The sequence below is a fragment of the Morus notabilis genome, unplaced genomic scaffold, assembly GCF_000414095.1.
Source record: "Morus notabilis unplaced genomic scaffold, ASM41409v2 Scaffold176, whole genome shotgun sequence".
NCBI lineage: Eukaryota > Viridiplantae > Streptophyta > Magnoliopsida > Rosales > Moraceae > Morus > Morus notabilis.
The window spans coordinates 67164-93047 of NW_010368054.1; the positions used below are offsets into that span (position 1 = coordinate 67164).

Sequence of the window (25884 nt, forward strand, 5' to 3'; positions counted from 1 at the left end):
GTGGCGTCATTCTTTGAGCGTGCAATTAGATCCAGACATGATTGGCACTTAAATATTAGAAATATACAAGCAAAACAAGAGGAAGAATAACGAGACACAGAATGACATTTTGTAAAAAGAAAGGGAAAAATGACCTTATGAAATATTTCATTCAATGTCTCCTCGCAAATAATAAAGGTTACAAAGGAACCTGCATGCTAAGCTCGTTATTGCCATTTTCACGGATAATTCGATAGGTGAGACGAGCCCCAAATGTAACAATTTCATGTTAATTAAGGTCCTGTTCTTGTCAAGTTTAAAATTGCCGGGAAAGTTCAAATAGTATAATGTGGCCTTAACCACAAAAAACTTTGAGAAATGAATGCTGTGATTATCATATTTGTGAACTGCTACTTAGGCTCAAAACAAGAACTAGAACACAGCCGAAGTAAATTATTATTTGAAGGTTTCAACTCGACTCTAACAAAAATCTCCACACCAGCGCAGAACTCTTCTACAACCCAATAGATTTCTCAAACTTCTGAACCTGGTTGAGGAAAATCCATGTCATCTGCATCCAGGAAACATCACCAATAGTGAGCAAAACATCGAAAATAATATGAACCTTTAAGTCAAAGAAGATAGCTCTTCGTTTAACCAGACTCATCTAGGAACGAGGATAATTTGAGACAACAACCAATAAGCCAATCAAAGATAATGAATGAGAGAGACAGAGAGAGAGAGTACCATGACGTGAGGAGCAATCCTAACACAATACACAGGGAAACCGGTGTAAAATTTAAATGGTCCTCCAGCTTTGAGGGTCTTCAAAGCACAATCTAAAGAGCCGGTGTATGGGTATTTCCCTTGAGCATCAGGTTGCATTTTCTGAATCTGGGTTTTGACATAATCAAAGGGCAAACTGCAAGCGGCAGCAAAGAACCCAGAGACGGAACTTGCAGCTGTAAACAGAAAAAGGAGGCCCGGGTTAAGAAAGTTAAAACATCAAAAATCTTTTCCAAATAATCAAAGACATGCAACAAATATTTAACATGACGCACATGTTGATTCATAAATGTTGTGCTGTCTTGACAAATTAAATTATATTTACATGTAATTTGTTGTGCTAATAAGTTAAAGCTATGAAGTAGCGCAACAGCCTCAACTGATTCAGAAAAATCATAATTTCAAGCCGAAAAAGTTGCAGAAAAGAAAAAAGCGCAATTTAATAAACAATGACTTCATTCAATTGCCATACACTGTTCCTCAACTGTTTTATCCCAAAATGTTGCTAACTTGCCAACCCCAAAAATAAGGTTTTAAAAAACTACTTGGTTCAAAATGGTGTTCCAGTGAATTAAACAAGGAAAGAAGAAAAAAGAGAGGGGAGGGTGTAAAAGGAAGGAAAACATGCAACGTGTTAAGGGAACCGCAGGACACCCATCGCACCAAACAAATAAATAAGTCACAGACAGACAGACAAACAGATGAGATTTAGTAAAACTAGATCTCAGAACATTCAGAATCTTAATTCAACAACTGTAAATAGGACTACAGACCGGTCACTAATTGTCTTATCACGACGAATCTCTATCACATAAAAGAGGCCTTGAAAGTTATTCACCTAACACTAGAGAGAGATGCACACGATCTATACGACTATATGAGACACATTTGAAAAATGAAATATGCTACCGCATGTTCAACAAAACTTTCAATTAACATTGGAAGAAATGAAATTTTTGTTGAAATAAAGCCCATTTAACTTAAGAAGACATCAAACCATATCAAACTGTCTTCAAAGAACAATACCTAACACTGTAGAAGCTTCGCCAAGGCCCACAGAATCCTTGAAGAACTCAACACTTTGATCATAAGAGGCAAGCATTCCCATGTTCAATGCCATTGCTCTGACTACAGTAGGACCTGCACCCTTCCAAAGGGCCAATACCCCTTCATCAGAAACAATCCGATAGAGGGCATGGAAAGCATTTTTGTAATTCCGGCGCTGCGCAACAGGCAAGGTGGCATCAGCCTGCATACGAATGAGAGCCAAATCTGCCGGACTACCAACAGAAGCTCCAATAGCACCAGCGGTCAGCCCACACAAAGCTTTTTGATACAAGGGTAGGGGCTTCCCATCATTCGCCTCAATCGCCTTGTTCGTCAATATCCTAAAAAAGAGAAGTGTAAAGTCCAGTGTTAATAAGAATAACAATGATATATCGCAGTCCACGTGATAAATTTTCTTGCCAGGATCCAGGAAAAACAAAAAAAAAATGAAACAATCAATAAGAAAATGGATTTCAGAAAAGGGAAAGAGAAAAATCTATTGTCCTATAATAACTTGCTTACTTAAGTACTGTAAATCACTCACTTGAAAGATCCAAGACGGGCAGTGGTGTAAGTCGCTTGTCTCAGCAACCCAGCAGACAGACCCTGCTCAAAAGTAATGTCTATTAGACAAACAAATGAGGAAAATAATTTTTTCCTTTTCAAATGAGAAACCTATTTCCAAACATTAAATCTGACCACTAAAGGAGTCAAACCAATTTCTTAGCTTGTAAATTCAAAGGCCTTAGTCTACACAGTAAATCCAACCACTTTTACAACAGCCTCTAGAAATGCTAATCAAAAACAAAAATGTAAACTTTACATTAATTTCTACATTTCCCATGGCTTCACAAGCATGGCAAATACCCAACTGCAAAATAATCTAGAATATTCTAAAGGCCCATGTTCCAAAACTAAACAAAAAGATCCATATTTATCACAAAGTTCCTAATGAAAAAACTTGATACATAACTCAATTATTCCTCATCAGATCAACAATACAAGAAAATAAATAAACTCAATTCAAAAAAGAGACAAACCAAACCTTGTAAAAGGCACCAACACCCTCCTCCTTAAGCATGGTTTTGGTGACCTGTCCTGCCGATCCCTGACCCAATTGAATTCTCACCTACAAAAACAAAAACAGCCAAAAAACCAAGACAAACCCAGTAAAGAATAAGCCTCCATTTGATCAACCAAAAGCAAAAATCTTTCAGCAAATTCCAAAACAAGCATCGAATCACAGATCCAAAACCCATAAAACAAAACACAAAATTTATCTAAAAATCGAACTGATTCATCAACAAAACGGAGAAAACAGAAATGGGTATGTAACAAATCACAAAAATAAACAGAAAATAATGAACCTTGATCATATCTATGGGTTGGATGACGCATGTGGCGAGCATACCGGAGGCACCGCCATTGACGAAGGGCTTCACTGTGGGCCAGACACCGGTGGATTTGGGCTTCTTCTCGTCTCCCATAATTTTTTTTTTCTGTACTCAGAAGAGAGTAAGAGCTCAAGCGGGAGAGAGAGAGAGAGAGAGAAGAGATCGGCTAGAGAGAGAAACTCTCTACGGTTTGTGCGTTGTTGTTGCTCAAAAGGAACGAGAAAACGGAGGAGCCGAAGTTGGCTGCAATTTAAGGAAAGCAAAGCAGTGGTGCAAAAACACAAAAACCCTCTCTTGGTGGAAATTATTTTAAAATTGTCTTTTATTTTATTTCAAATAATAAAAAGAAAAAAGGTGAACACAAGTTTTCTGTTGGGTGCATGACCTCAGATTTCCAACAAATTACAGTTTTGGTATGGGACAACTTTTGGCTCGACTATTTTTAGGTTAATTGACCATTTTGCCCTTCTCGTTTATTTCATTTGGGTTTCCTATATATACATTCCAAGGCCACAACCCCTAAACTTTAGGAGTTTGGTAAATTGATCCTTTTAATTTTTTTTTTTTTTAGCAATTCATCTCTTAAAATTTAAAATTAATTGTATTATTAGTCAACTTAAAAATGAAGTTAAAAATTTAGACAATGTCTTCCACGTGAATGTTTAATAAGAATAATTCTGGTCTTTTGCATCAAATTGAACCCTTTATGCACATCATGCGTGAAAAAAAAAAATTAATTGGGGGATCCAAATTTTTCTTCCAAAACAGTTAACTCACAATTTTTAAAAAAAATTTACCCATGATGCATATATGAGGATCAATTCGATGCAAAAAATGTTAATTATCCTTATTAAATACTCACGTAGAAGATATCGTCTAAATTTTTAACTTAGTTTTCAATTTGACCAATATTGTAATAAATTTTTAAATTTAAGAGGTGAATTGTCAAAAAAAAAAATTAACAGACTAATTTGTCAAACTCATAAAGTGAGCGAGTGTCCATCGAAATAGCCTACATTCCATATAGGAACAAAGATTAAAAAAAAGAAAAATCTATTCAGTCTTTTTTTTTTTTTTTGCTTGAAATATTCGATCTTATATGGTAATATTGGATTATACCCATCGCAGCAACATTAAAGATTCTTTTATGTTTCATTGATGTCTAATTGTGCTAAAAACCTCCCTTCCAATGTGTTTTTGGATAAAATTACACAATCAAAAGGTAATAAATAAATAAATAAGAGAGAATTGAGATAAATTTTGGGTTCGTTTAGTTCGCTGATTCGAGTTTTTAATTCGAGTTGAGATGTGACTTTATGTGAGAACTTTTTACTGTAGCAAAAAAAAAAAATTAGATGTGACTGTTTCTTAGAGCTTTTTACTGTAGTAAAACTCAAATTCTAAACTCGAATCGGTAAAATAAATTAAAAAAATAAAGGTGGACCTCCATGGCCGAAAAGGGTGAGTGGCGAGGGCGGGAACAGGGCTCAAAAATTGTTGTAGGTAGACCCCAACGTCATTTAACACATTTAAACCTTAAAATATGTAAAAGTGAGTTAAGTAAATTTATTTTTTTAAATGACGTAACATAACATAATTAATTAGAAAGCAACGTAAGTTAGTTTGTTGATTGCATTAGTTCACAGAAAGTTGAGACAGAACATAGCGACATTACTACCTCTAACAAGACAAAACAATATACAACATTATTTAGTGTTATTTACCTTAATACATATGTTTTGTGCATATTAAAAATAATTTACATTTTCTATTGCTGCAAATATATACTACTAAATTATATTTTTGATAAGTATGTTTATATCATCTCTCGATCAACACTGGACGAAGATTCAATTAGATTATATTTGAAATATCATCAAGTAATTTTAATTTTTAAAAACACAGCTGGAGGAAGGAATAATGAATTACGCAAAAAGAGAGATTAATCTGTCCTTCCTCTTCTTGTTAGTTTCACAGAACTCCAATAATATGAGTGTAAGATCTAAAATACTCTATGTATTCTTTTATATGGAAAATGATGTTATTATACACCATTATTATTGTTGATGATGCAATTAGCATAAATTTAACAGAACTGTAATAATATAAAACCCTAATGTCATACATTTTTATTATGTGACTCTTTTATTGTGTTGTCACTCTTGTCAAGGGTGAAGCCACTGCGGCCGTGCTTAGAATTGATCTCGTTTTTATTTTTTATGTTTTTCAAGAAAGAAAAATGAAAACATTTTCAAAACAGCGTTTTGCGCAATAAAGACAAAAAACAGAAATGAAAACGATTTTTTGGTTTAATGTAAAATGAGAGATAAATGAAAAATGACTTTTAATTGTTTTTCATTTTTTATTTTCGTTTTCTCCTCTCTCGAGCAGAGAGAGAGAAAAAGAGACATTAATGGGTTTTTTTACACTGAAAATAATCCCTTAATAAAACTACCAAATGCATTTTTAAAAATGATTTATGTCTGATATTGAAAATATTTTCATTTTCATTTTCATATAAAAAATAAAATTATTTTGGAACGAATTCCAAACGCGCCGTGCATATCTTGGGGGACTTAAGCCCCCCTTAACTTTTCTTTTATTTGCCATTTTATATGTTCATTTATGCCAAATATGTAAAATAGCCCCCCTAAAAGTTAAAAACTTTCTATTTCTTCCCCCAAAAATTAAAACGTTATTGCTATATAATATAAATTTTGTTAAAAATTCGTATGAAATTTTGAGTCATACCCCCACTATATAATAAAAATTATAATTGTGCTCTGACTGAATAATTACAAAATATACTATATCTCTATTCGGAAAAAAAAATTATTGCTATTTTTTTCATAGTAACCTAACAAAATCCTTTTTTTGACTCCACTATTGATTAGCCCTTCTTGGCTAAAATTCATGACTTCCACTCTTGTAATAATGCATCATTTGTGCTAATAAAGACAGGACACTCATTTTATTTTATCTTTCCTTATGGCTTACGACGTGGGTTTATTGATGGATACCCTAATTTTTTTTAAAAGGACCAAAATACAGTTACGTTTGGTTGATAAATTCAAAATCACGATTCAGAACCATTCTCGATTTACATATATTTTTTGTGAGAAAAATACTATAATGAGTCACGAATTATGATCCGAACCATGACACGAATTCACCAACCAAACGCTACAGACAATCACCTTTCTTTTTTTCTAAAACCTATAAATGCAACCCCTTTGAGATCTGGCCATTGCAATTTTGATTATTAAAAGACATGTTCACTATCTGAGCAAAATTCATACATACATTTCTTTCAATTTTTGTGAATTGATAAATCCAGAACAATATGGGTTCGTCCCTGGACCATTTTCTTACTTTCTTGCAACATGAAAAACTCATTAAAAAAAAAGAAAAAAAAAAGAAAAACATAAAGTGTGTAGAAAAGGGTAATTTTGGAAATTCAGTTCATATATATATATATATATATATATTAAAAAAAAGGTCAGTTTGTTTTGCCTTTATTGTCTTTAAAAGCAATCTCTTTATAGAAACATCTATGAGTTGAGATAATTTATGGGCATCGTTCATTTTACGGATTTAAATTTTTAATTTGAGTTAAAATATAATATTTTTTTAGAGTTTTTAACTGTAGCAGAAAAAGTTAAATGTGATATTTTCTAAAAATTTTTTACTGTAAAAACATAAAATTAAAAACTCGAATCAGTGAAATGAATGAGTCCCCAGTATGATTGGCTTGCGGTCGACTACGGTCACCTTTCACATGCAAATTTTGCATATTCAAAAGGATAAATAAGTAATGAAATAAAGAAAGCTGTCCCTAAGAATAAAAAGAAAACGATGTTTCCATGACGGATTTCTCTAAAGTAAATAGAGCAAAACTACGATGTTGTTTTCGTAATTTAATATTAGGAATTAATGCTTGACAACGCCCGCCAAACGGGGACCTCAGTCCTATGTAACCCTAGGAGAACTTGCCTTCAAGAAATTAAATTGCCTTCAATAAATTAAATTACTAAATTGTCCTACTAATATAATTAGTTGACTGAAATCTCGACAATTACTATAAATTTGCTTAAATGCTTCCTTGTGATTTTGGTTGTCACTTTAAAATCAACAGGAAAAAAACAAAAATTGTCTCGGCCAAGAGAAAATTAAAAAAAAAAAGGAAAAAAAAATACGCCGGCGATTTTACTTGTGAGTCTAACTGTCTATTAATTGTTTGATGGTTGGCTTGACCCGAATACCACTTTTTTTTTAACGAACTTTTTTTTTCCATCTAATTCTGTACAACAATACAAATCTGTTGCTCTAATGGGAAAAAGTTAGAATACTGATCCAATTTCAAAAAGATTACAATAATTAAGTGCAATGAAAGTTGCTTACTACTTGTAGGATTTTTTAGGGTGTTATTAACAAAGGAGCATCTCAATCTCCTTTGTGACGGTTGTCTCTGCATTCACTAATAGCTCGTTTAGTTCATTAATTTAAGTTTTTAATTCGAGTTAAAATATGACTTTATATGAACACTTTTTAATGTAGCAAAAAAATTAGATGTAATTATTTCTGAACATTTTTTACTGTAGCAAAACTCAAATTCTAAACTCAAATTAGTTAAATGAACGAAACCTAAAATTGTCTTCTTTGCCTTCATGACGAGGCCAAAGCTACTCATGGAGACGAAAAAGTCCACAAGCCACGAGGATGAAGATGACAACAAAATATTAAAATAGGGGTAAATCCGGGAACTTTGGGTCCAAGTGGTAAATAAGTTAAGTGGTTCAAACAAGTTCAATTGAGCCAGCTGTTGGAAAATAATTTGTGAGGTTTGGGTTAAACCAAAAGAACCTTTTCTTTTCTTGATTTTTTTTTTTTTTTTTTTGGGGACATTTTTAAAACATCCGGTCATTTCCTATAATAATTCTGAGAAAGTTGTCCCTTTCTTATAATTCCCATTAACTTTTATTCACTGCTTTTGGTCCATCAGTTAAAAATTCAACAATTAAAAATGTTTGTTTTACATTAAAAAAGATGAGAAATCTAGGAATTAGAATCTTAAGAGTTCTTGTTAAGAAAATCAACTCTAATGTTCTTGTGAACAGCTTCGGGCATAGGTCTCCGAGTGAAACAATAATTTGTAACTTTGACTCACCGGTCGAAAAGGAAAATATTAGGGTGTAGAAGGTGGAAATCTCTTCTTCTAATGTCCTTATTAATATAATGATTAACGGGTGCAAAGTGATGCAAATATGAAATCCTCAAATTCAACAATAGCAGCTCATAGAAGAGCTGAAATTTTCATTAACAAAATTTGGCATCAAATTTCTTAAATCAATATCCCGTTTTATGCAACAATTAATGAAAGAGAATTTCTCCGGTAGGATCAAAAAAATAAAACCACTAGTAGTTATTTATTCTTCAACCGTCAGATGATCTGTATCATAAACTACATGTTCTGTATATTTTTTTCAATTATATTTGATTTTGACCAGATCTAACGGTCAGAAAATTAATTCTACCGGTATGATAGCCTACCGGAGAAACTCTCTGAATGAAATTACAAACTATTCTTGGGTTAGTAACATTTAAACTTTTTATTCAAACTATTACATTGCACTACAATAAATCTCAAAATGTTAATTCCTTTTCAAAATATAGTCTTAAATCTGGCACCGTGATGAGGCCATTTATCGTTCGGTAGTGTAACATCGCGCATACAATTATATAACACTAAATTTATTTAAGCGTAATGTTACTAATATTAGAATACATCTATTGAGTATTACATAAAATAAACTGAGTGTTACACAAATGTACAAACGACGTTACATGCTTTGAAAATCACTATGGTTTTTAAATTTGACTATTGACTCAATGACGACCACTTTGATCTCTCACGTGTGTTGTTGTTGGTGTCAGCCAGCCGTCACGTGCCATGCAAAAGGTGGTTGCCTTTTGTGGTTGTTGTTCGTTGAAAAAGGAACTACCGTCTCATATATATATATATATATATATATATATATCTTAATTACCCTGTACATATTGATTTAATTACCTTGTGCATATTGAATTAATTACCTTGAACATGCTGATAAATGTCTTTTAATGAATGCTTTGGGTGTGGATTTCCCATGTTGGTAGTACAAACGTCAAAAATATCAAAATGGATTTTGGGACATATAATATGCCAAAGAAAAAGCTTTTCAAGTAACACAAGTATTTTTTTTTTAGCTTTCCTTTGTACAAAAATGCAAGTAACGGGCACAACCCATTTGATAGTTTTATTATTATTATTATTATTATTATTATTATTATTATTATTATTATTATTATTATTATGTTTTTAATGGAACCCATCTGATAGAATTGAAAGGGTCGAAAAACCTTATTAATGTAATTAATTTGTTCAAAAAAATACAATTAACATGGACATAAGTAGTTGATAGTGTTTAGCAAAAAAAAAAAAAAAAGAAAAAGAAAAAAAGTAGTTAATAATGTTTGCTGTCCCGTTACTGATAGTTTGGATCCCACCGGAAATCATGTTAATGTGTTGTTAGGATCTAATATACAAGACACTGATGCTTAAAATTCAATGGCCTCGTTTATTTCACCGATTTAAATTTAGAATTCGAGTTTTGCTATAATAAAAAGTTTTTAACAACAGTCATATTTAACTTTTTTTACTACAATAAAAAAACTCTCACATAAAGTCACATCTCAATTCGAATTAAAAACTCGAATTAACGAACTAAACGGATCCAGATGTTTATATCACGGATCCAGATGTTTATTTCACAAATCTAGATGTTTATTTCGTGTACTCATCCTTGCATATTCTAGCGTCATTTTCACAATTCTGATTGCATATTTTACTATCAGGGTCAAAATTCTTGTCCCAATACAGTAGCATTTCCCTAATGTGTGTGCGTTTATAATTTTGTCACGTTAAAGAGGTGCCAAAGCACCAATAATACTTTTCAATATTTCTCTTTTCCAACCACGAAGAAGATTCTCAATGGATAGTCCAAGAATCAAAATTTGGAAATTTGGGTGGATCCTAGAAAAAGTGATTCCGCAACATGTAAGCAGACTAAAGATGCAGTATCAAATGAGAAGAGTAAAGAAGGTTGGAATATGATATGATATATATATATATATATAAAGCAGTCTTATCACTACTATGGTGCAAAGAGGCCTCTCGTTTTATAAGTTGTACTCAATCTAAGCTATTTACAATACTTCTAACACTATTATACCATTTCATGTATTTTCAATATTGTCTGAGCTTGTAAACGCACTAAAAGAAAACAAGTATTTTTTAGCCGGCACTATTAAAGCATACTTTCAGCCCTCAAGACCCAATGACTGATAAAACAACATCATAAATGGGAAACATATGCGGCTGCAAGCATAGTCACTAACAATATTTTTACATCTGGCTTCATGAAAAGTTGTAGAGATCGTCTCAATCCCAAGTTAAAAGAAAATAGGAAAATTTGAAGGGATAACTATTTATTAAGTGTGGATGTATGAACCTGACACAACGTCACGTCTGAAGGCACGCGATATTCGGACTTTATTCTCCTCCTTTTTTCTGATCATGCTCCGATCACTCTTTGGGTTTGGGTGGACCTATTCTGCACGGGGAGATAAGAGAAGGATTCGGAGTAAGAAGACACCGGTGTCATGCCTCCCAAAAGCACTTCAACCTCAAGTCAATTGTGCTGATCGGGGGGCAATAAACGGAGTAGCTGGAGTTCGGTGGAGAATTTGTCCTTACCTTAATTAATGATCATGGGGTACACCCACTTAGGGTCCATGTGTACGGTTGTACGGACGTGTCAGGCAATTAGACAAGTGTCATCAAGCAATGGCTCGTGTACCATGTTTATTCAATGGTGGAGATGATCCCAGATTTCGCTGGAGTCTACACGGTGTACAGAATTTACACTCTCTTTGGTGTTCGGCTACATAAGGCTTATAGTGTGCGTTTGGTTAGTGTATTCGTGTCATGATTCGAATCATGGTTCGTAGTTCGCTACAATATTTTCTCACACAAAAAATACATGTAAATCGAGAATAGTTTTGAATCATGATTCTAAATCTATGAACTAAACATCCACTAAGCTATTACGATGTGGAATGACATATAGAGACGATCCGAACAAGAGCTAGGAATGTCCATATTTGCTTGGCCACGAACGGAGAACCTATCATTATTTGGGAGGTTGTTCGGCACAACTCCGTTGGTACAGTGGCCGGCTTGACACGCCGACCAGACCACCAGTGGTAAGGAAACGTAAAGATTTACTCACTCTTTTTTTTTTTTTAAAAGTATATGTTTTTATGTTTACTTTTTTTTCTTTATAAATTAATTTAAGAGCATAAAAATTCTATAAAAAAATGGCACAAGGGTGAGTTAAGGGGAACTTTCTTATTTTCTCTAATTGAACTACGGCCTTTCTTCATGTTGGATGAAAGTGGGCTAATGACTTTGGTACTCTTGGACCACCTAATTACTAGCAACTTTAGAGAGAAAATTACAAAATTTACCTTTAAAAAGTATATGAGTCTAAATTTTTAACTTTTATTTTTGATAATATTCTTTTATTAGTGTAATTATTTAACTAAAAAAATTATAAGTTAAAAATAAAAAATAAAAATTTTGACTTATAGACTTTTAAATAGTATTTTGTTAAGATTATCTAACTTTAGATCTTTCTTCATATGTGAATCACTGGGCTTTAAAAGGTATTTCAATTAGGAGGGCTGCAATTTGCTCTTAAAGTTGGTTTTTGGTCCCATCAACTTTTATATATTCTCAAAGAATTCATTCATGTCTTATCGGAAGCCCAATTACAGTCTTTATCGGAAGCCCAGTTATAGTTGGCTACCAAGGTAATGCCAAGAGTATGAAGCTTTTCGTCCTACAGTTATATAAGAAAAATTTATAAAAATAACCAGTCATTCGTCATCCTATTATTTATACCATTAAAAAATATATTGGTAGGATATTTATACCATTTAAAAATATTTTGGTTAAATATTAAAAACATCCTACTAGAACATTAATAGATTATATTAATAAATATAAAATTAATGGTAAAAATAAAATAGTGTTATCTTAAAAATTTCACATTATATAATGCCCAGCTATTGATCGGCCTTATTATTGTTGATGGCCAGCATGATTAAGTGAATTCTAGAGGAGTTCCCCTTGGGCATAGATTTATATCCTTAAAAAACATTATACCACTTTTTTTGTAGGTCCCATTCATTTCACCAATTTGAGTTTAGAATTCGAGTTTTATTACAGTAAAAAGTTCTCATAAATAGTCACATCTAATTTTTTTACTACAATAAAGAACTCTCATATAAAGTCACATTTTAATTCGAATTAAAAACTTAAATCAGCGAATTAAATGGCTCATTATTTTCTCTCATTATAAATCAACATAAAATGGACATAATTTTAAGAAATTAAATTGGGGAGTTCTATGGTGTAGGAGATTATCAACCGTTAGATTGCTTTTGAATGGCCCATATTAAAATGATTCTCCCCACCATGCGATCTCTTTGCATTCGCATGAACTCGTCCCGTTCGACTACTCTCTCAAGTCATGATGAAAATCAAAATAACATTCAGCTTTGATGGGTCTGATTCGTTTCTTTCAATAAGATTTTCCTTCATTAATCAAAACTGAAAAGTCTTTTCCTTCTCTCTGTTTATTTTCTCAAAAATTTTCAATAAGGTTTTTTTTTTTTTTTTTTTTTTTTTTTTTTTTTTTTTTTTTTGGAAATTACGTGTTCACTTCGCTGATTCGAGTTGAGATGTGATTTTGTGTGAGAGCTTTTTACTGTAGCAAAAAAGTTAGATGTGACTGTTTCTGAGAGCTTTTTACTGTAGCAAAACTCGAATTCTAAACTCGAATCGGCGAAATAAACGGGGCCCAGTCTTATTCATTTCACCGATTCGAGTTTTTAGTTTTAGATTTTTACAGTAAAAAATTCTCAAAAAATGTCACATCTAACTTTTTTTGTTATAATAAAAAATTCTCAGAAAATGTCACATCTCAACTCAAATTAAAAACTCGAATCAACAAAGTGAACGATAATCTTTTTAAATAAATAATTCACACATAAAAAACGACACCGTTCACTTCGCTGATTCGAATTTGTAATTCGAGTTGAGATATAATTTTGTGTGAGAACTTTTTACTGTAGTAAAAAAGTTAGATGTGATTTTTTCTGAGAGATTTTTACTGTAGCAAAACTTAAATTCTAAACTCGAATCGGTGAAATGAATGAGACTATAATTCTAAGTAAATATGTCTCCGTAATTGTTAGTGAATTGACAAGGTAGATTCTCCATCTCTCTCTCCTCCCTCCCATCATCTTCTCTCTCTCTCCTCACTCCCATCATCTTCTCTCTCTCTCTCCTCTCCTCAGGTTTCAAACTGGCCTTGTCACTGTAAGGCTCAATTTGAAGCTGAACAGGCTTATCATCACGAGGCCAAAACATCGGCAAAGGTCTCAACGTCTTGTTTTAAAAATTGGACGTCTTGATTCCTTATTGAAACTAAAATTAGACAATAAAAGAAAACAATCAAGAACATACACAATATTTAAATTAATTCACATTGTAGTAATTCACTATGATTAGAAAAAAATACAAGAAAAATTTTTATGTGAAAGTTAGAGTAATAATTAGACTTCATAACTTAACAATTTTCACAGCTCGACTCAATGAAGAACCAAGCTAATTCAAAATTGGATCTAAATCTCGACTTGGCCAATCCAAATTACATCTGTAAAAGGTCGTTGGCAGTCTAAGGGTCCATTCGGTTCGCTAATTCGAGTTTTTAATTTGAGTTGAAATGTGATGTTGTGTGAGAGCTTTTTATTGTAGTAAAAAAGTTAGATGTGACTGTTTCTGAGAGCCTTTTACTGCAGTAAAACTCAAATCAGTGAAAAGAACGGAACCTAAGTAATTAGCCTCATGATTTATTGTCCTATGTAGAGGATTTCGCGGATCGACTTTGTACAATTCACACTTATAAAAATTTAATTGCCCTAATTGTCATTATAAGAGAGGGGGGAGATACACAGAGAGTTGTGAGGTGTGCGGATTTTTTCATGTAACTTCCTCTTTCTCATGGTAAAAAAATTGTATCGGCTGAAAAATGACGCACCGTGTGTATTGGTTTTACTATAAGTACTGTGTATCGATTTTACTTGATTTCTGTTATTGTGATTTAATTGCTCTTGTTTATGTATAATTAAAACGTCTAATTCTTAATAATTATAAGGACCACGACGACAATACCTACTATCAATAGGTTTAAAGTTAAGTCTCAAGTTGAATAGTGACGAAATAAAAGCTTGAAAATAGTTGGCAACCACATGCATATTATTCAATTGAGAATATTAATACGTATTGCAAGAAGTATGTTAATTATGAGAACCAGCATGCACAACTTGGATAATTAATGATCATGATTTATACAAGGACGTAAGAATATTATTTACTGTCCACTATAATTGCAGGAAGATATAATTAAATATTTTATACCATCTAAGGAACTCTATGGACCACAAAACATTATCCAATCAGTTGTGACATTTGTGGTCCTAAATTTATTACGTTTCATACGCTTATTACATTTTTTTTTTCCTTCAAAATTGTAGACCGATCTATCTATGTTAATTGCCACTGATAATTTTTTTATTTTTATTTTTTCAATTCATATTACTTCTATACCTGTTTAATTATATGTAATAAATGGAAATTACTTCCTTACGAATTGAGGTTTTTTTTTTTTTTTTTAAATAAATTACCAAATGGACATAATATTTTGTTAGTGTCAAAAATTATATGAGCTTTCAGCTTTATGAAACTTCTTATTGAATTAGTCAACACTAATTAAAGTTACAATTTTATATCTCAATGAATTCCATCATAAAATTTTTACAATTTATAGGTAGGTATTGTCAATCTTGTCTTTAGTAGTTGCCATTTTATTAACTTTTCATAAAAATTATACAAAATTTATGAATAGTCTGTTAGGAATGGTGCTCTTCAGCAAATACATCTATGAAATTTTTTTAATAGAAAACAGTATATTCATTTCGTATCATGTTCTATATATGTTTAGTTACTTAAAAGGATACGTCATGGGTTAAGCTTTGTTGGAGTTGTAATTGTAATTCAATGTTTAACTAAAATCCTTCTACTTTTACTAGCTTGTTCAACATCCATTATTTTTTTCATTAATAAGTTTTTAGCCACGTTAAATAACCATATCACTATATTATTATTTTTTATGGTTCTTTATTTCTTTCTGCAAAAGTTTCCATTTATGGTATCAGGACAATAATTTTGTGTTCTAGTGTATTTGTTACAACAGTTTCAAGTTTAATAGGTATGTTAATTCTTTCAATTATATTGGACTATATATATATATATATTATTCAGTAATAATTCCGCTTAATAAATCAACATATACTAAAAGTAAAATGACACGTTTATTTATGGGATGATCTAAATCATAATTGACGAAAGACTTGTGTTTAGTTCACTAATTTGAGTTTTTAATTCGAATTAATATGTGATTTTATGTGAGAATTTTGTACTGTAACAAAAAAATTAAATGTGATTGTTTATAATAACTTTTTACTGTATCAAAATTCAAATTTTAAACACAAATCGGTTAAATGAACGGGGCCGAATTATGCCCCTCTCATTTTTCAACTTTATCCCCCACAATTAGATCCATTTATTATTCCATTTCTCCATCTCTACGTCACTTCATATCCATTCTCCAAAGAATGTGGACACTTCTGGACAAGATGGTAGCCTATTTAGGAGATGTTCTAGCCATCTAATCAGTTTTCCCTTCTAAATAGGGCAAGATGACAACGAAGTTACGGGTTTATTCTCGTATTGTATAATATATATATATATATATGTATGTATATATATATATATCTTTTTTTCTTTGTTGTTCAATTTAACTTTTTATGTGGTTGTTCTTTTCCGAAAGAAGAAAAAAAGTGAAAAGATAGGGAAGGATGCACAAAATTGGACAAAAAAAAGGGAACTTCTACGAACAAGCCAGGTCTGGGATCACCTTTGTACAATGGAGGAATTATTCAGTACACTAAATATATCACGTCATATTATTTATGTGGTATATCTATCTAATAAAATTTTATCATTTAAACATTTTGTCTATATCAATTTTTTATTTTTATTTTTCTCTTTTTTAATAGGTATTTATATTGAATACTTACTAGAAAAGAAAAAAATAAAAGTGAAAAGTTGATATAGACAAAGTGTCTAAATGATATAATCTCATTAGACGAATGTACTATAAATAATATGACGTGATATATCTGGTGTATTGAATAATTTATCTGTACAATGAATAAGGTGGTTTCTTTTTCGTCTAAAGAATTTTTCCAAAAAAAAAAAACACACTTGGGTTAGGGCATTTAATTCCAAAAAAGTTTTACTGAACAAAAATTCCGACTAAATAAGAGTAACTTTTTCAATTCCACTCTATTAGTAGCATTATCACTATATCGCTTCATTCCAATTTTTAACACAACAACGTCCAAAGGCCACCTCTTATGCCTATATGGAGGTATAAATATATATACATATATATATATATGTATATATATATATATATTATGCGCGCGCGCATGTGAGTTTGACGGTTGAAATCACCATTTAAGATGAAGCGACTGCACCTTTGTTGGTCCAACACCCGGCAGGAACAGGATAGAAATACACAACACTTGGATATGGAGGTCCAGATTTAGGATTTGCATCTTGGATTTGTATTATTTGCATGTCGTTGGTTTCATAGTTTGAATCATAACTCAAGTTTATATAACCGTATTTTTTCTCAAAAAAATTTAAATTTAATTTTTTTTTAATATTTTTTCTTATATGAATTCACTTTTTAACTCAAATTATCAATTCAAACGAGTGAACCAACTGTAAGCAGGCATTCACCCAATTGCGTTGATAAATTTTGTAGAATAGAAAAGAGCGACAATATAAATATATATATTTATATTTATATGACTCGAATTGTCTCAGAACTAGATATTGGGTCTAACAACACTGAGGTCCACTCTGATCTCATATTTCGGCTTATTCTTATCTTGCAAGCCAAGATATTTAATTTTTTAATAGAAAAATTAAATGCAGCGTAGTCAATTTAACAGCTTAACTAACTAAAAAGGGAAAAACGATGATAAACATATATATATATATATACAGCTAGGAAAAATGTTAGTTTGGCGATCACCACCACAACTTTTGAACTAGTGTAGTTAGAACTTAGAAACGACATGTAAAAATTGTATATGGTATTGTGCCACATTTAAAGATCTAAACTTTAACTATGTGAATGATTAATAAAAGAAGTTTTTGATAATGACCTCCATTCACCAAGGGTAATATGGAGCATTATTTGTAAACTAAATCTTAAACGATCTAAACATGCTTCTAACAAACTCAATAGCATTCAGATTAATATTGCGGAATAGAATCGAAATATCGAATTGAAAGCATACCTCCGGCCATTGACAATTTCTTACACTCGACAGATATTTAACTCGGATTTAGTGCTTCTAATCCTCACTCAATCTCAAATAGATGGTGTATTTTATTAAATGAGATTGAAAGGTTTAGGAACCAACTGGAAGGGAATGCACTCATATATATATATATGTACTCTGTCCATCACAGAGTATTCTTAATCGTGCACAAAAAGTGGACAGCGGTTATCGACAGTTTTCGAGCGTTATTCGCGTCCCTATAATGGTGGAAGATATGTGTCACTATAACGGTAAGTTTGTTTTCTACATTATTGTGAATCCTTTTTTCATCAATATATATATATATATATAGGCTCAGTCTTTGACTGGAACTATTCGCCTGACTCATTCGGTGAGGAATTTTGGACCGTTTAAAGTAAATGTAAGGTTGTAAAAATCCAATGTAAGGTTGGTTGTACTATTTTGAGTCCATTGCAAAGTAGGCCCCGTTTTTTTTACAGATTCGAGTTTAGAATTTGAGTTTTGCTACAGTAAAAAGCTCTCAGAAATAGTCACATCTAATTTTTTTACTATAGTAAAAAGCTCTAACACAACATCACATCTCAATTCGAATTAAAAACTCGAATTAGTGAACCGAACGAGTCATTATGTAGAGATATGAAGGTTGTAAAGTCGGTAAAATACAAAAATCCAAATCAAAGTGTAAAGCTTGTATATACGTGAGTGTAATAGTGAGCATGAGGAAGTGTGTTAGAGTACTTAAAGTTATGTTTAAAAAGGGTAGCAAGTAAGGATGAAATATGACTTAATTTGCAGTGATGGTCGGGGAACCGGTAATGATTGAAGAAATAATTGTTGTGTTTGGAGTTATTTTTATTTGTATTTTACACGTTTTTTGAGAAAGAAAAAATAAAAACGGGAGATAAAAGACGTTTGACATAATTAAAGACAAAAAATGGAAATGAAAATGATTTTTTAATTTAGTGTAAAATAAGAGAGAAATGAAAAACCACTTTTAATTTTTTGTTTCTGTTTTTTTCTTTCTCGAGCAAAAAGAGAGAGACATTAATGGATTTTTTATACTGAAAACAATCTCTTGATAAAACTACTAAATATATTTTCAAAAATAATTTAAGTCTGAGATTGAAAACGTTTTCATTTTTATTTTCATACAAAAAATAAATTTATTTGGCTATTAAACTCTATTGAGTCCTTCGTTCTTTCTCACAACAAAAGCCTTCTCAACCTTTAGACTTTGACGCCACTCTCTTTTCCTTAGATCAATAATAAAAAACTCTCAGAAACAATCACATTTAAATTTTTTACTACAGTAAAAAATTCTCACATAAAGTCGCATTTCAACTCGAATTAAAAATTAAAATCAGTTAAGGGCCCTTATTATTGAGAGATATTAGTTTTTCTTCCTTCAACCTTTTAACGGCTATACTTTTTATTTCTTTAAAGAGGAGAAACCAGAATACCTTAATTGATATTAGAAAAGATTTAAGGGAGAAAGAGAGAAATAGACCAAGATTTGAGATGAATTAAAATTAATAGACAAATAATTTATATAAGTTAATAAATAGGCTAAATAAATGTTTTCGTTCATAACTTGTCTGGTTATGAACCATAACTTGACAAGTTATTTACGATTTTTATCCATAACTTGTCTGGCTATGAACCATAACTTGACAAATTTGTCTATAACTTATCTGGTTATGAACCATAACTTGATAAGTTATGACCTATTAATTTTTATAACTAAAAATTGGCCTATATACTTTCTTAAACTTTTCATATTGGCTTATTTTCTACTATTTTCTAAGATTTAATTCATATTTCCACGCTTCCAAGCCTCATATTTTAATGGTTAGGCTTTCTATTTCGCAAGCCTCATATCTGATTTTTTTTTTTTTATAGTTTTTTCTTTTTGTATAGTTTAGATGATTAAAAAAATAAGTATCTTAAAAGATCTTTTTAAAAATTCTTTAGAAAACATTTTAAAAAATTTGAATTTTAACTAATTAAATAAGAGAATAGAAATGACATTTCATGTCTTGAAAAATAGGTGAAAATGAACACCCATATGCTCTCTGTGATAGTCACGACGCAAAAATTATGCTTGTTACCAATTGGGTGTTCTCACTATAAATTGTTAAATTTAATAGTGAGTTGTCAAACTTTTTTAATTTGAGATTGAAATTGCCATAACAGTAGAGTTCAGAAATAATAATATGAAAAAAAGAATTAAAAAGAAAATTGGCTCTTTTATTTTACGAATTCAAATTACAATAATAATATGAAAAAAAGAATTAAAAAGAAAATTGGCTCTTTTATTTTACGAATTCAAATTATAATTTAAATCTTTTTATTATAGTGTTTTGTTTTATAAAAATTTAGTTGTTCTTTTTATAATTTAAATTACAATTTAAATTTTATTGTTATAATATTTTCTTTTATAAAAAATTAATGTTTGGTAAAATGATTCGTTTCTTGATTCGAATCATGATTCAAGATCACTACAGTATTTTTTCTCATAAAAAATTCACGTAAATTAAAAATAATTCAAATCACATAATTTAAATCCTTTAACCAAACGTCCTATTAAATTTTTTACACAACTTAAATTCTTAACTTTACGCTTGATTTTTTTTTTTTTTAAAATCTAAGAACGAAACATGCTTGTACTTAACAATAAGTAAGAAACGACAAAGAAATAATTAGTACCCAAAAAATAATTGGTCTGGAAACAAAAACAAAAAGAGCATCAAAAACCAACGAAGCATTTGTGAGCTGAGCAAGCAGTAACAGCTAATCTACCTTGAAAGTACACTTGGCCTGCCGCACATGGCCAGCTTCGTCCACCAAATTTATGAATTTACTATATTAGCCCTGCCTTTCAAGAAAACACAGATAATTTTTTCTAAATATATAAAAGCAACCAATTCCTTTTCCAAAAATGACTTTGAAATATCACGTTGTTTTATTTAGACATCATTCATTTTACTGATTTAAGTTTTAAATTTTAAGTTTCTACAGTAAAAAGTTTTCAGAAAATATCACCTCTAACTTTTTTTACTACAATAAAAAGCACTCAGAAAATGTCACATCTCAGCTCGAATTGAAAACTTGAATCCGCGAAGTGAATGAGGCCTCTATTAAGTTCACTTATTCAAATTTTTAATTTAAGTTGAGATGTGATTTTATATGAAAGCTTTTTACTGTAACAAAAAAGTTAGATGTGACTGTTTTTAAGAGTTTTTTTACTATAATAAAACTCAAATTCTAAACTTGAATAAATAAAATGAACGAGGTATTAAGTTCTCTGAAATATCAAAGTTCTTATTTGTGCTTTCTTCCTTTTTTAGAAAAAAAAAAAAAAAAAAAAACCTCACTTTCATAGAATGGTCCAAAACAACGTTAAAATATCTGGTTATCTTGTAAGTTCACATTCGAATATTAAAGTGCATATTTATGCTTTATTTTTTTATTCAACCTCACTTTCATATTATGGTAGAAAATGACAAAAAAAATATCTATTTGAAATATCCTTGAAACTTTTTTAAAACTTCAAAAAAAAAAAATTAAAAAGGGCAGTGATTCAATTGCAGATATGTATGAAGCATGATTCTTTTTTACAAACCTTTAAAGAAATACTTTACACGTGAGGTCACAAAAAGAAAAAAATCAAAATGTTAAAACTTCAAAATAACTAGCTAATTACTTCTTAGAGGCCAACACCTCACAAATGCCGCATGTGTTTTTAAGGTTAGATTTAATTAGAATTAATGAGATTAAAAAAGTGTACACAAAATGGTAAGATCTAATGAAAATTTAAATGGTTTAGGAATATATTTTTTACACACGACTCATATAATTCTTAATTTCTTTATTATTATTGTCAAAATGTTCCCTTAAAACAAATTTTTTTTTTGAAAAGACGCCTTTTTCATTATTTTAAAATGAAGTTATTTTTAATCAAAATCACCCAACATGCTTATGATGAGAAATATATGAACATACAAAATATGATGTATTTTATTTATAAACTTTTATGATGAATCCCCCCATTTTAAGAAGTTTTACCTTAGGATTTTCAATTGGCATATGGAATTAAAAAAGCATATAAATTTAATAAGACTTAAAAATTAAAATCTAACAGTTAAAAACTGCATTCTAATAGAGCTCTTTGTAAAAATAACTCAATAGAAAAGTTTTATTAGTAAAATAACTTTTCAAAAATTTTTATTTGTAAAATGACCACTTTTTACAAAGAATGATTAGATGGTCGTTATTTATAAAAAATAAAAAAAGTCATTTTGTTAATTTCACTTTATTGGATAGTCATTCTAATATATTTCTCATTCTAATACCACGATATAGTTTTTATAACCTATTAAAACATTCTCTGTTTTCTTTTTCTCCACATATATAGATAGAAGTGTTGTTTTACCGTAAGATATCATACAAGCAAATAATTTTTTGTTACATGTATGATATCTAATGGTTGGAAACAAAACCTTACCAGTAATTTATTTTTCCAAATCCTGCCACGTCAATCTCCTGTGTAGATTTCTAAAAAAATAAAAAATAAAAAATAAAGAAAAACAAAGAAGGGCAAGAGAGTAAATAGAAAAGGGTCAAAAAGGGAAAAGAATAATTATCAAAAAAATTTGAAAAGAATGAAAAATGAGCGGTTGGGACCCAAGTGTAGGCTGGCGCCAAATGGCGATTTGGGAAAGGAGAGCTGTCTCGTGTCTCGTGTCTTCGTCGGACTCCAAATATTTATTCATTCCCACTCTCTCTCTCTCTCTTTATTTCTTTCTCTCTCTTCCCAATTTTTTCCCTCAAAAGTTAGACTCGCGCAAACCCTACTTGGATCTCTCCATTTCCATCGGAAGGCAGAGACGTATAGAGAGATATTTTCTTGTTCGGTTTTCCTTTTGACCAAACAGACCAAGAAGAGGTAGAAAAATAAAGAGATGAGAGAAATCATAAGCATTCACATTGGGCAGGCTGGCATTCAGGTGGGAAATTCTTGCTGGGAGCTTTACTGCCTTGAGCATGGCATTCAGCCCGATGGGATGATGCCCAGGTACTGTTTTCTTTTTCTTTCTTTTTTTTAAGATCTAATTCTTGGGTTAGTCTTATTTTGATGAAACTTTGGTGGGTTTCTGTTTTTTTTTTCCTTGTTGTAAATGTTTTTATGGCTCCAATCCAACTAATTGATGAGAATCTTGATTAATGGGCCAACCAAGATCGTGAAGTAGCTACTATTTAATTTCTTTATTCTTGCTTTTTTGGCTGTTTGGGATTTCCCTGGTTGAAACTTGAGGAGATTTGCGGTTTTCCTTATTAATGGTGAAAATTTTCATTCCATTTCTCTACGTGTTCACGAAATGATAAAATGGGTGTGTCTGCCGAATTTTGGTGAATGTTGATTAATTTATTGTTCATGGATCTAAGTCGTTTCTTTTCAGAGGTTGTTTGTGGGACTTTTATGCCTTTTGGTTGAGATTAGAAGAAAACTTTAAGAATTCTCGTCAAGGATCAAGAAAAAGTAGAAAATTTTCAGGAACTGGGTGGTCCCTTTTCTTCTTCTTTTTTTCCCCTTTTTTTGGGTGGGATTGTACTGTTTGTTTTGCTAAATTGAGATGGAGATATTTGTTGGACAAAGCATGTAGTTAACCGTGGTGTTTGGTTTAAAGAAAAATCATATTGCTCTTCTGTTGCCAATTTCATAAGCTTATAGGTTCGGATCTTACAAAACGACTGATAAGAATATGTTTTATTAGTGCTTAATGGAATTTTATGATTTTGTTTTTATCATCTATGCAGTGACACTACGGTAGGTGTCTCACACGATGCTTTCAACACGTTCTTCAGCGAGACGGGCTCGGGCAAGCATGTGCCTAGGGCCATTTTCGTCGATTTGGAACCTACCGTTATCGACGAGGTCAGAACTGGTGGATACCGCCAACTCTTCCACCCCGAGCAGCTCATTTCTGGCAAGGAGGATGCTGCTAACAATTTCGCGAGGGGGCACTACACAGGTATAACAAATATTGTTTCCAAAATGCGTTTATAGGCACTTTTATGTTTTCCAATATTATATTGGTTTAACCATTTTTTCCCCCTTTCTGGTTATAATTTGCAGTTGGAAAGGAAATTGTCGATCTCTGCCTGGACCGTGTAAGGAAATTGGCTGATAACTGCACCGGACTGCAAGGGTTTTTGGTGTTCAGTGCTGTTGGTGGTGGCACTGGCTCTGGTTTGGGGTCCTTGCTACTAGAACGCTTGTCGGTGGATTACGGGAAGAAGTCGAAGCTTGGCTTCACCATCTACCCTTCACCCCAGGTACTTGCATTGTCTATGGGTAGTCTCATCATGTCTGAAAAATTCCTAGTTTATCACCTAACTTAAGTTGTTAAGAGGTGGGCCGGCATTACTTTTTATACTGTAACTAGTTTAGTTGATTTTCATCTATAAATTTTGTTACATTACTGTTTTGTTACTTAAGGATGAAAGTCTATTATCCTATTGATTGCAGGTTTCAACTGCGGTGGTTGAGCCTTATAACAGCGTTCTCTCCACACATTCCCTTCTTGAACACACAGATGTGGCTGTTCTGTTGGACAATGAAGCTATTTACGACATTTGCCGGAGGTCCCTAGACATTGAAAGGCCAACATACACCAACTTGAACCGCTTGATATCCCAGATCATATCGTCCTTAACAACCTCGCTGAGGTTTGATGGAGCCATCAATGTTGACATCACAGAGTTCCAGACGAACCTCGTGCCATATCCTCGTATTCATTTCATGCTTTCCTCGTATGCCCCCGTCATCTCGGCTGAGAAAGCATACCATGAACAACTATCAGTCCCTGAGATCACAAATGCCGTGTTTGAACCTTCAAGCATGATGGCAAAATGTGATCCCAGGCATGGGAAATACATGGCCTGCTGTTTGATGTACAGAGGAGATGTTGTTCCCAAGGATGTCAATGCTGCTGTTGGCACTATCAAAACGAAAAGGACTGTTCAGTTTGTTGACTGGTAAGTGGAAATGGTGTTTTAGTTAAGTTAACAAAACAGAGGGAAACGTAAAACTGGCTGCAAAATCTTAACTGTGCATCTTTATGAAATGTCATTTCTGATGAAACTTTATTTTTATTTATTTATTTATTTATTTTAACATTATACCTTCTTGTGTAAATTTTTACTTGCTGTAGTGGCGATGATTATATTGGATAGTTGAGAGTCATGCCTCTTTGATATATTTCTGCACTAGTTAAATGCCTCTTTATTGCTACAATTGAATTTAGGATTGACTACTAAAACGGTTGGGCTAATCCATCTCAGAAAATGGTGTTATTAGATGGTGGTTTTCTTCTTCTTTGACTTGTAATTTCTTGATGACAAGATTTATGTGGTTGGATTATGCTCAGGTGCCCAACTGGCTTCAAGTGTGGCATAAACTACCAGCCTCCGACGGTCGTACCCGGTGGTGATCTTGCCAAGGTGCAGCGAGCGGTTTGCATGATCAGCAACAACACAGCAGTGGCTGAGGTCTTCTCGCGCATCGACCACAAGTTTGATCTCATGTATTCCAAGAGGGCGTTCGTCCACTGGTATGTCGGTGAAGGCATGGAAGAAGGTGAGTTCTCAGAAGCTCGTGAAGATCTTGCCGCCCTCGAGAAGGATTACGAGGAAGTTGGCGCTGAAGGTGCAGACGACGAAGAGGAAGGTGAAGACTACTAATGATGTTGTGCAAGGGCACTTTATCTTGAATATGAAGAATATATGAAGATTTTCTCTTCACCCTTTTCCTTTATTTCGCTTTTGCTACTGTTTGTTTTGTGCAGAACAATCCATTTTATCCACCGTTTTTCCATGGAATTGTCAAAAATATGTCCTTAATTGAATATTCTCGTTTTGTTTTTGGTATATCAATGAAGTGATTCTTTAGAATCATGGCTTGAACATAAAGTTCTGTAGGAAATATTACTATTTGTTTCTTTTCCTCAAGTAGGAAACTCTCCTTTTTTTACTGTTGCAAATGGAAAATCTACTCGCTTTCCCCCGC

At 31.9% G+C, this 25884-nt stretch overlaps 2 protein-coding genes across 2 annotated transcripts; one reads left to right on the plus strand and one right to left on the minus strand.

Moving 5' to 3' along the window:
* Nucleotides 1–96: 96 nt before the first annotated feature.
* Nucleotides 97–3488, minus strand: LOC21402041 (mitochondrial dicarboxylate/tricarboxylate transporter DTC). The gene is made up of 6 exons (XM_010114333.2): nucleotides 3180–3488; nucleotides 2858–2941; nucleotides 2357–2418; nucleotides 1792–2153; nucleotides 727–941; nucleotides 97–550 (listed from the first exon to the last, which is right to left on the minus strand). Exons 1-6 carry the CDS (start codon nucleotides 3297–3299, stop codon nucleotides 494–496), a joined length of 900 nt encoding a protein of 299 aa, XP_010112635.1. The 5' UTR covers nucleotides 3300–3488; the 3' UTR covers nucleotides 97–493.
* Nucleotides 3489–22606: 19118 nt separating this feature from the next.
* LOC21402043 (tubulin alpha-3 chain) lies at nucleotides 22607–25769 on the plus strand. Its single transcript, XM_010114335.2, has 5 exons — nucleotides 22607–22890; nucleotides 23634–23848; nucleotides 23953–24152; nucleotides 24346–24854; nucleotides 25247–25769. The coding sequence occupies exons 1-5, from the start codon at nucleotides 22778–22780 to the stop codon at nucleotides 25557–25559; spliced, it is 1350 nt and encodes a 449-aa protein (XP_010112637.1). The 5' UTR covers nucleotides 22607–22777; the 3' UTR covers nucleotides 25560–25769.
* Nucleotides 25770–25884: the final 115 nt, after the last annotated feature.

What these genes read in the sequence shown, in the direction of transcription:
- LOC21402041 (XM_010114333.2), bottom strand. Translation starts at nt 3,299, where the DNA reads ATGGGAGACGAGAAGAAGCCCAAATCCACCGGTGTCTGGCCCACAGTG. An exon ending in AACCCATAGATATGATCAAG is followed by an intron (nt 2,942 to 3,179) that starts GTTCATTATTTT and finishes TTGTTTTTGTAG; the next exon opens with GTGAGAATTCAATTGGGTCA. An exon ending in GTGTTGGTGCCTTTTACAAG is followed by an intron (nt 2,419 to 2,857) that starts GTTTGGTTTGTC and finishes ACTTTTGAGCAG; the next exon opens with GGTCTGTCTGCTGGGTTGCT.
- LOC21402043 (XM_010114335.2), top strand. Translation starts at nt 22,778, where the DNA reads ATGAGAGAAATCATAAGCATTCACATTGGGCAGGCTGGCATTCAGGTG. An exon ending in CCATCTACCCTTCACCCCAG is followed by an intron (nt 24,153 to 24,345) that starts GTACTTGCATTG and finishes TATTGATTGCAG; the next exon opens with GTTTCAACTGCGGTGGTTGA. An exon ending in ACTGTTCAGTTTGTTGACTG is followed by an intron (nt 24,855 to 25,246) that starts GTAAGTGGAAAT and finishes GATTATGCTCAG; the next exon opens with GTGCCCAACTGGCTTCAAGT.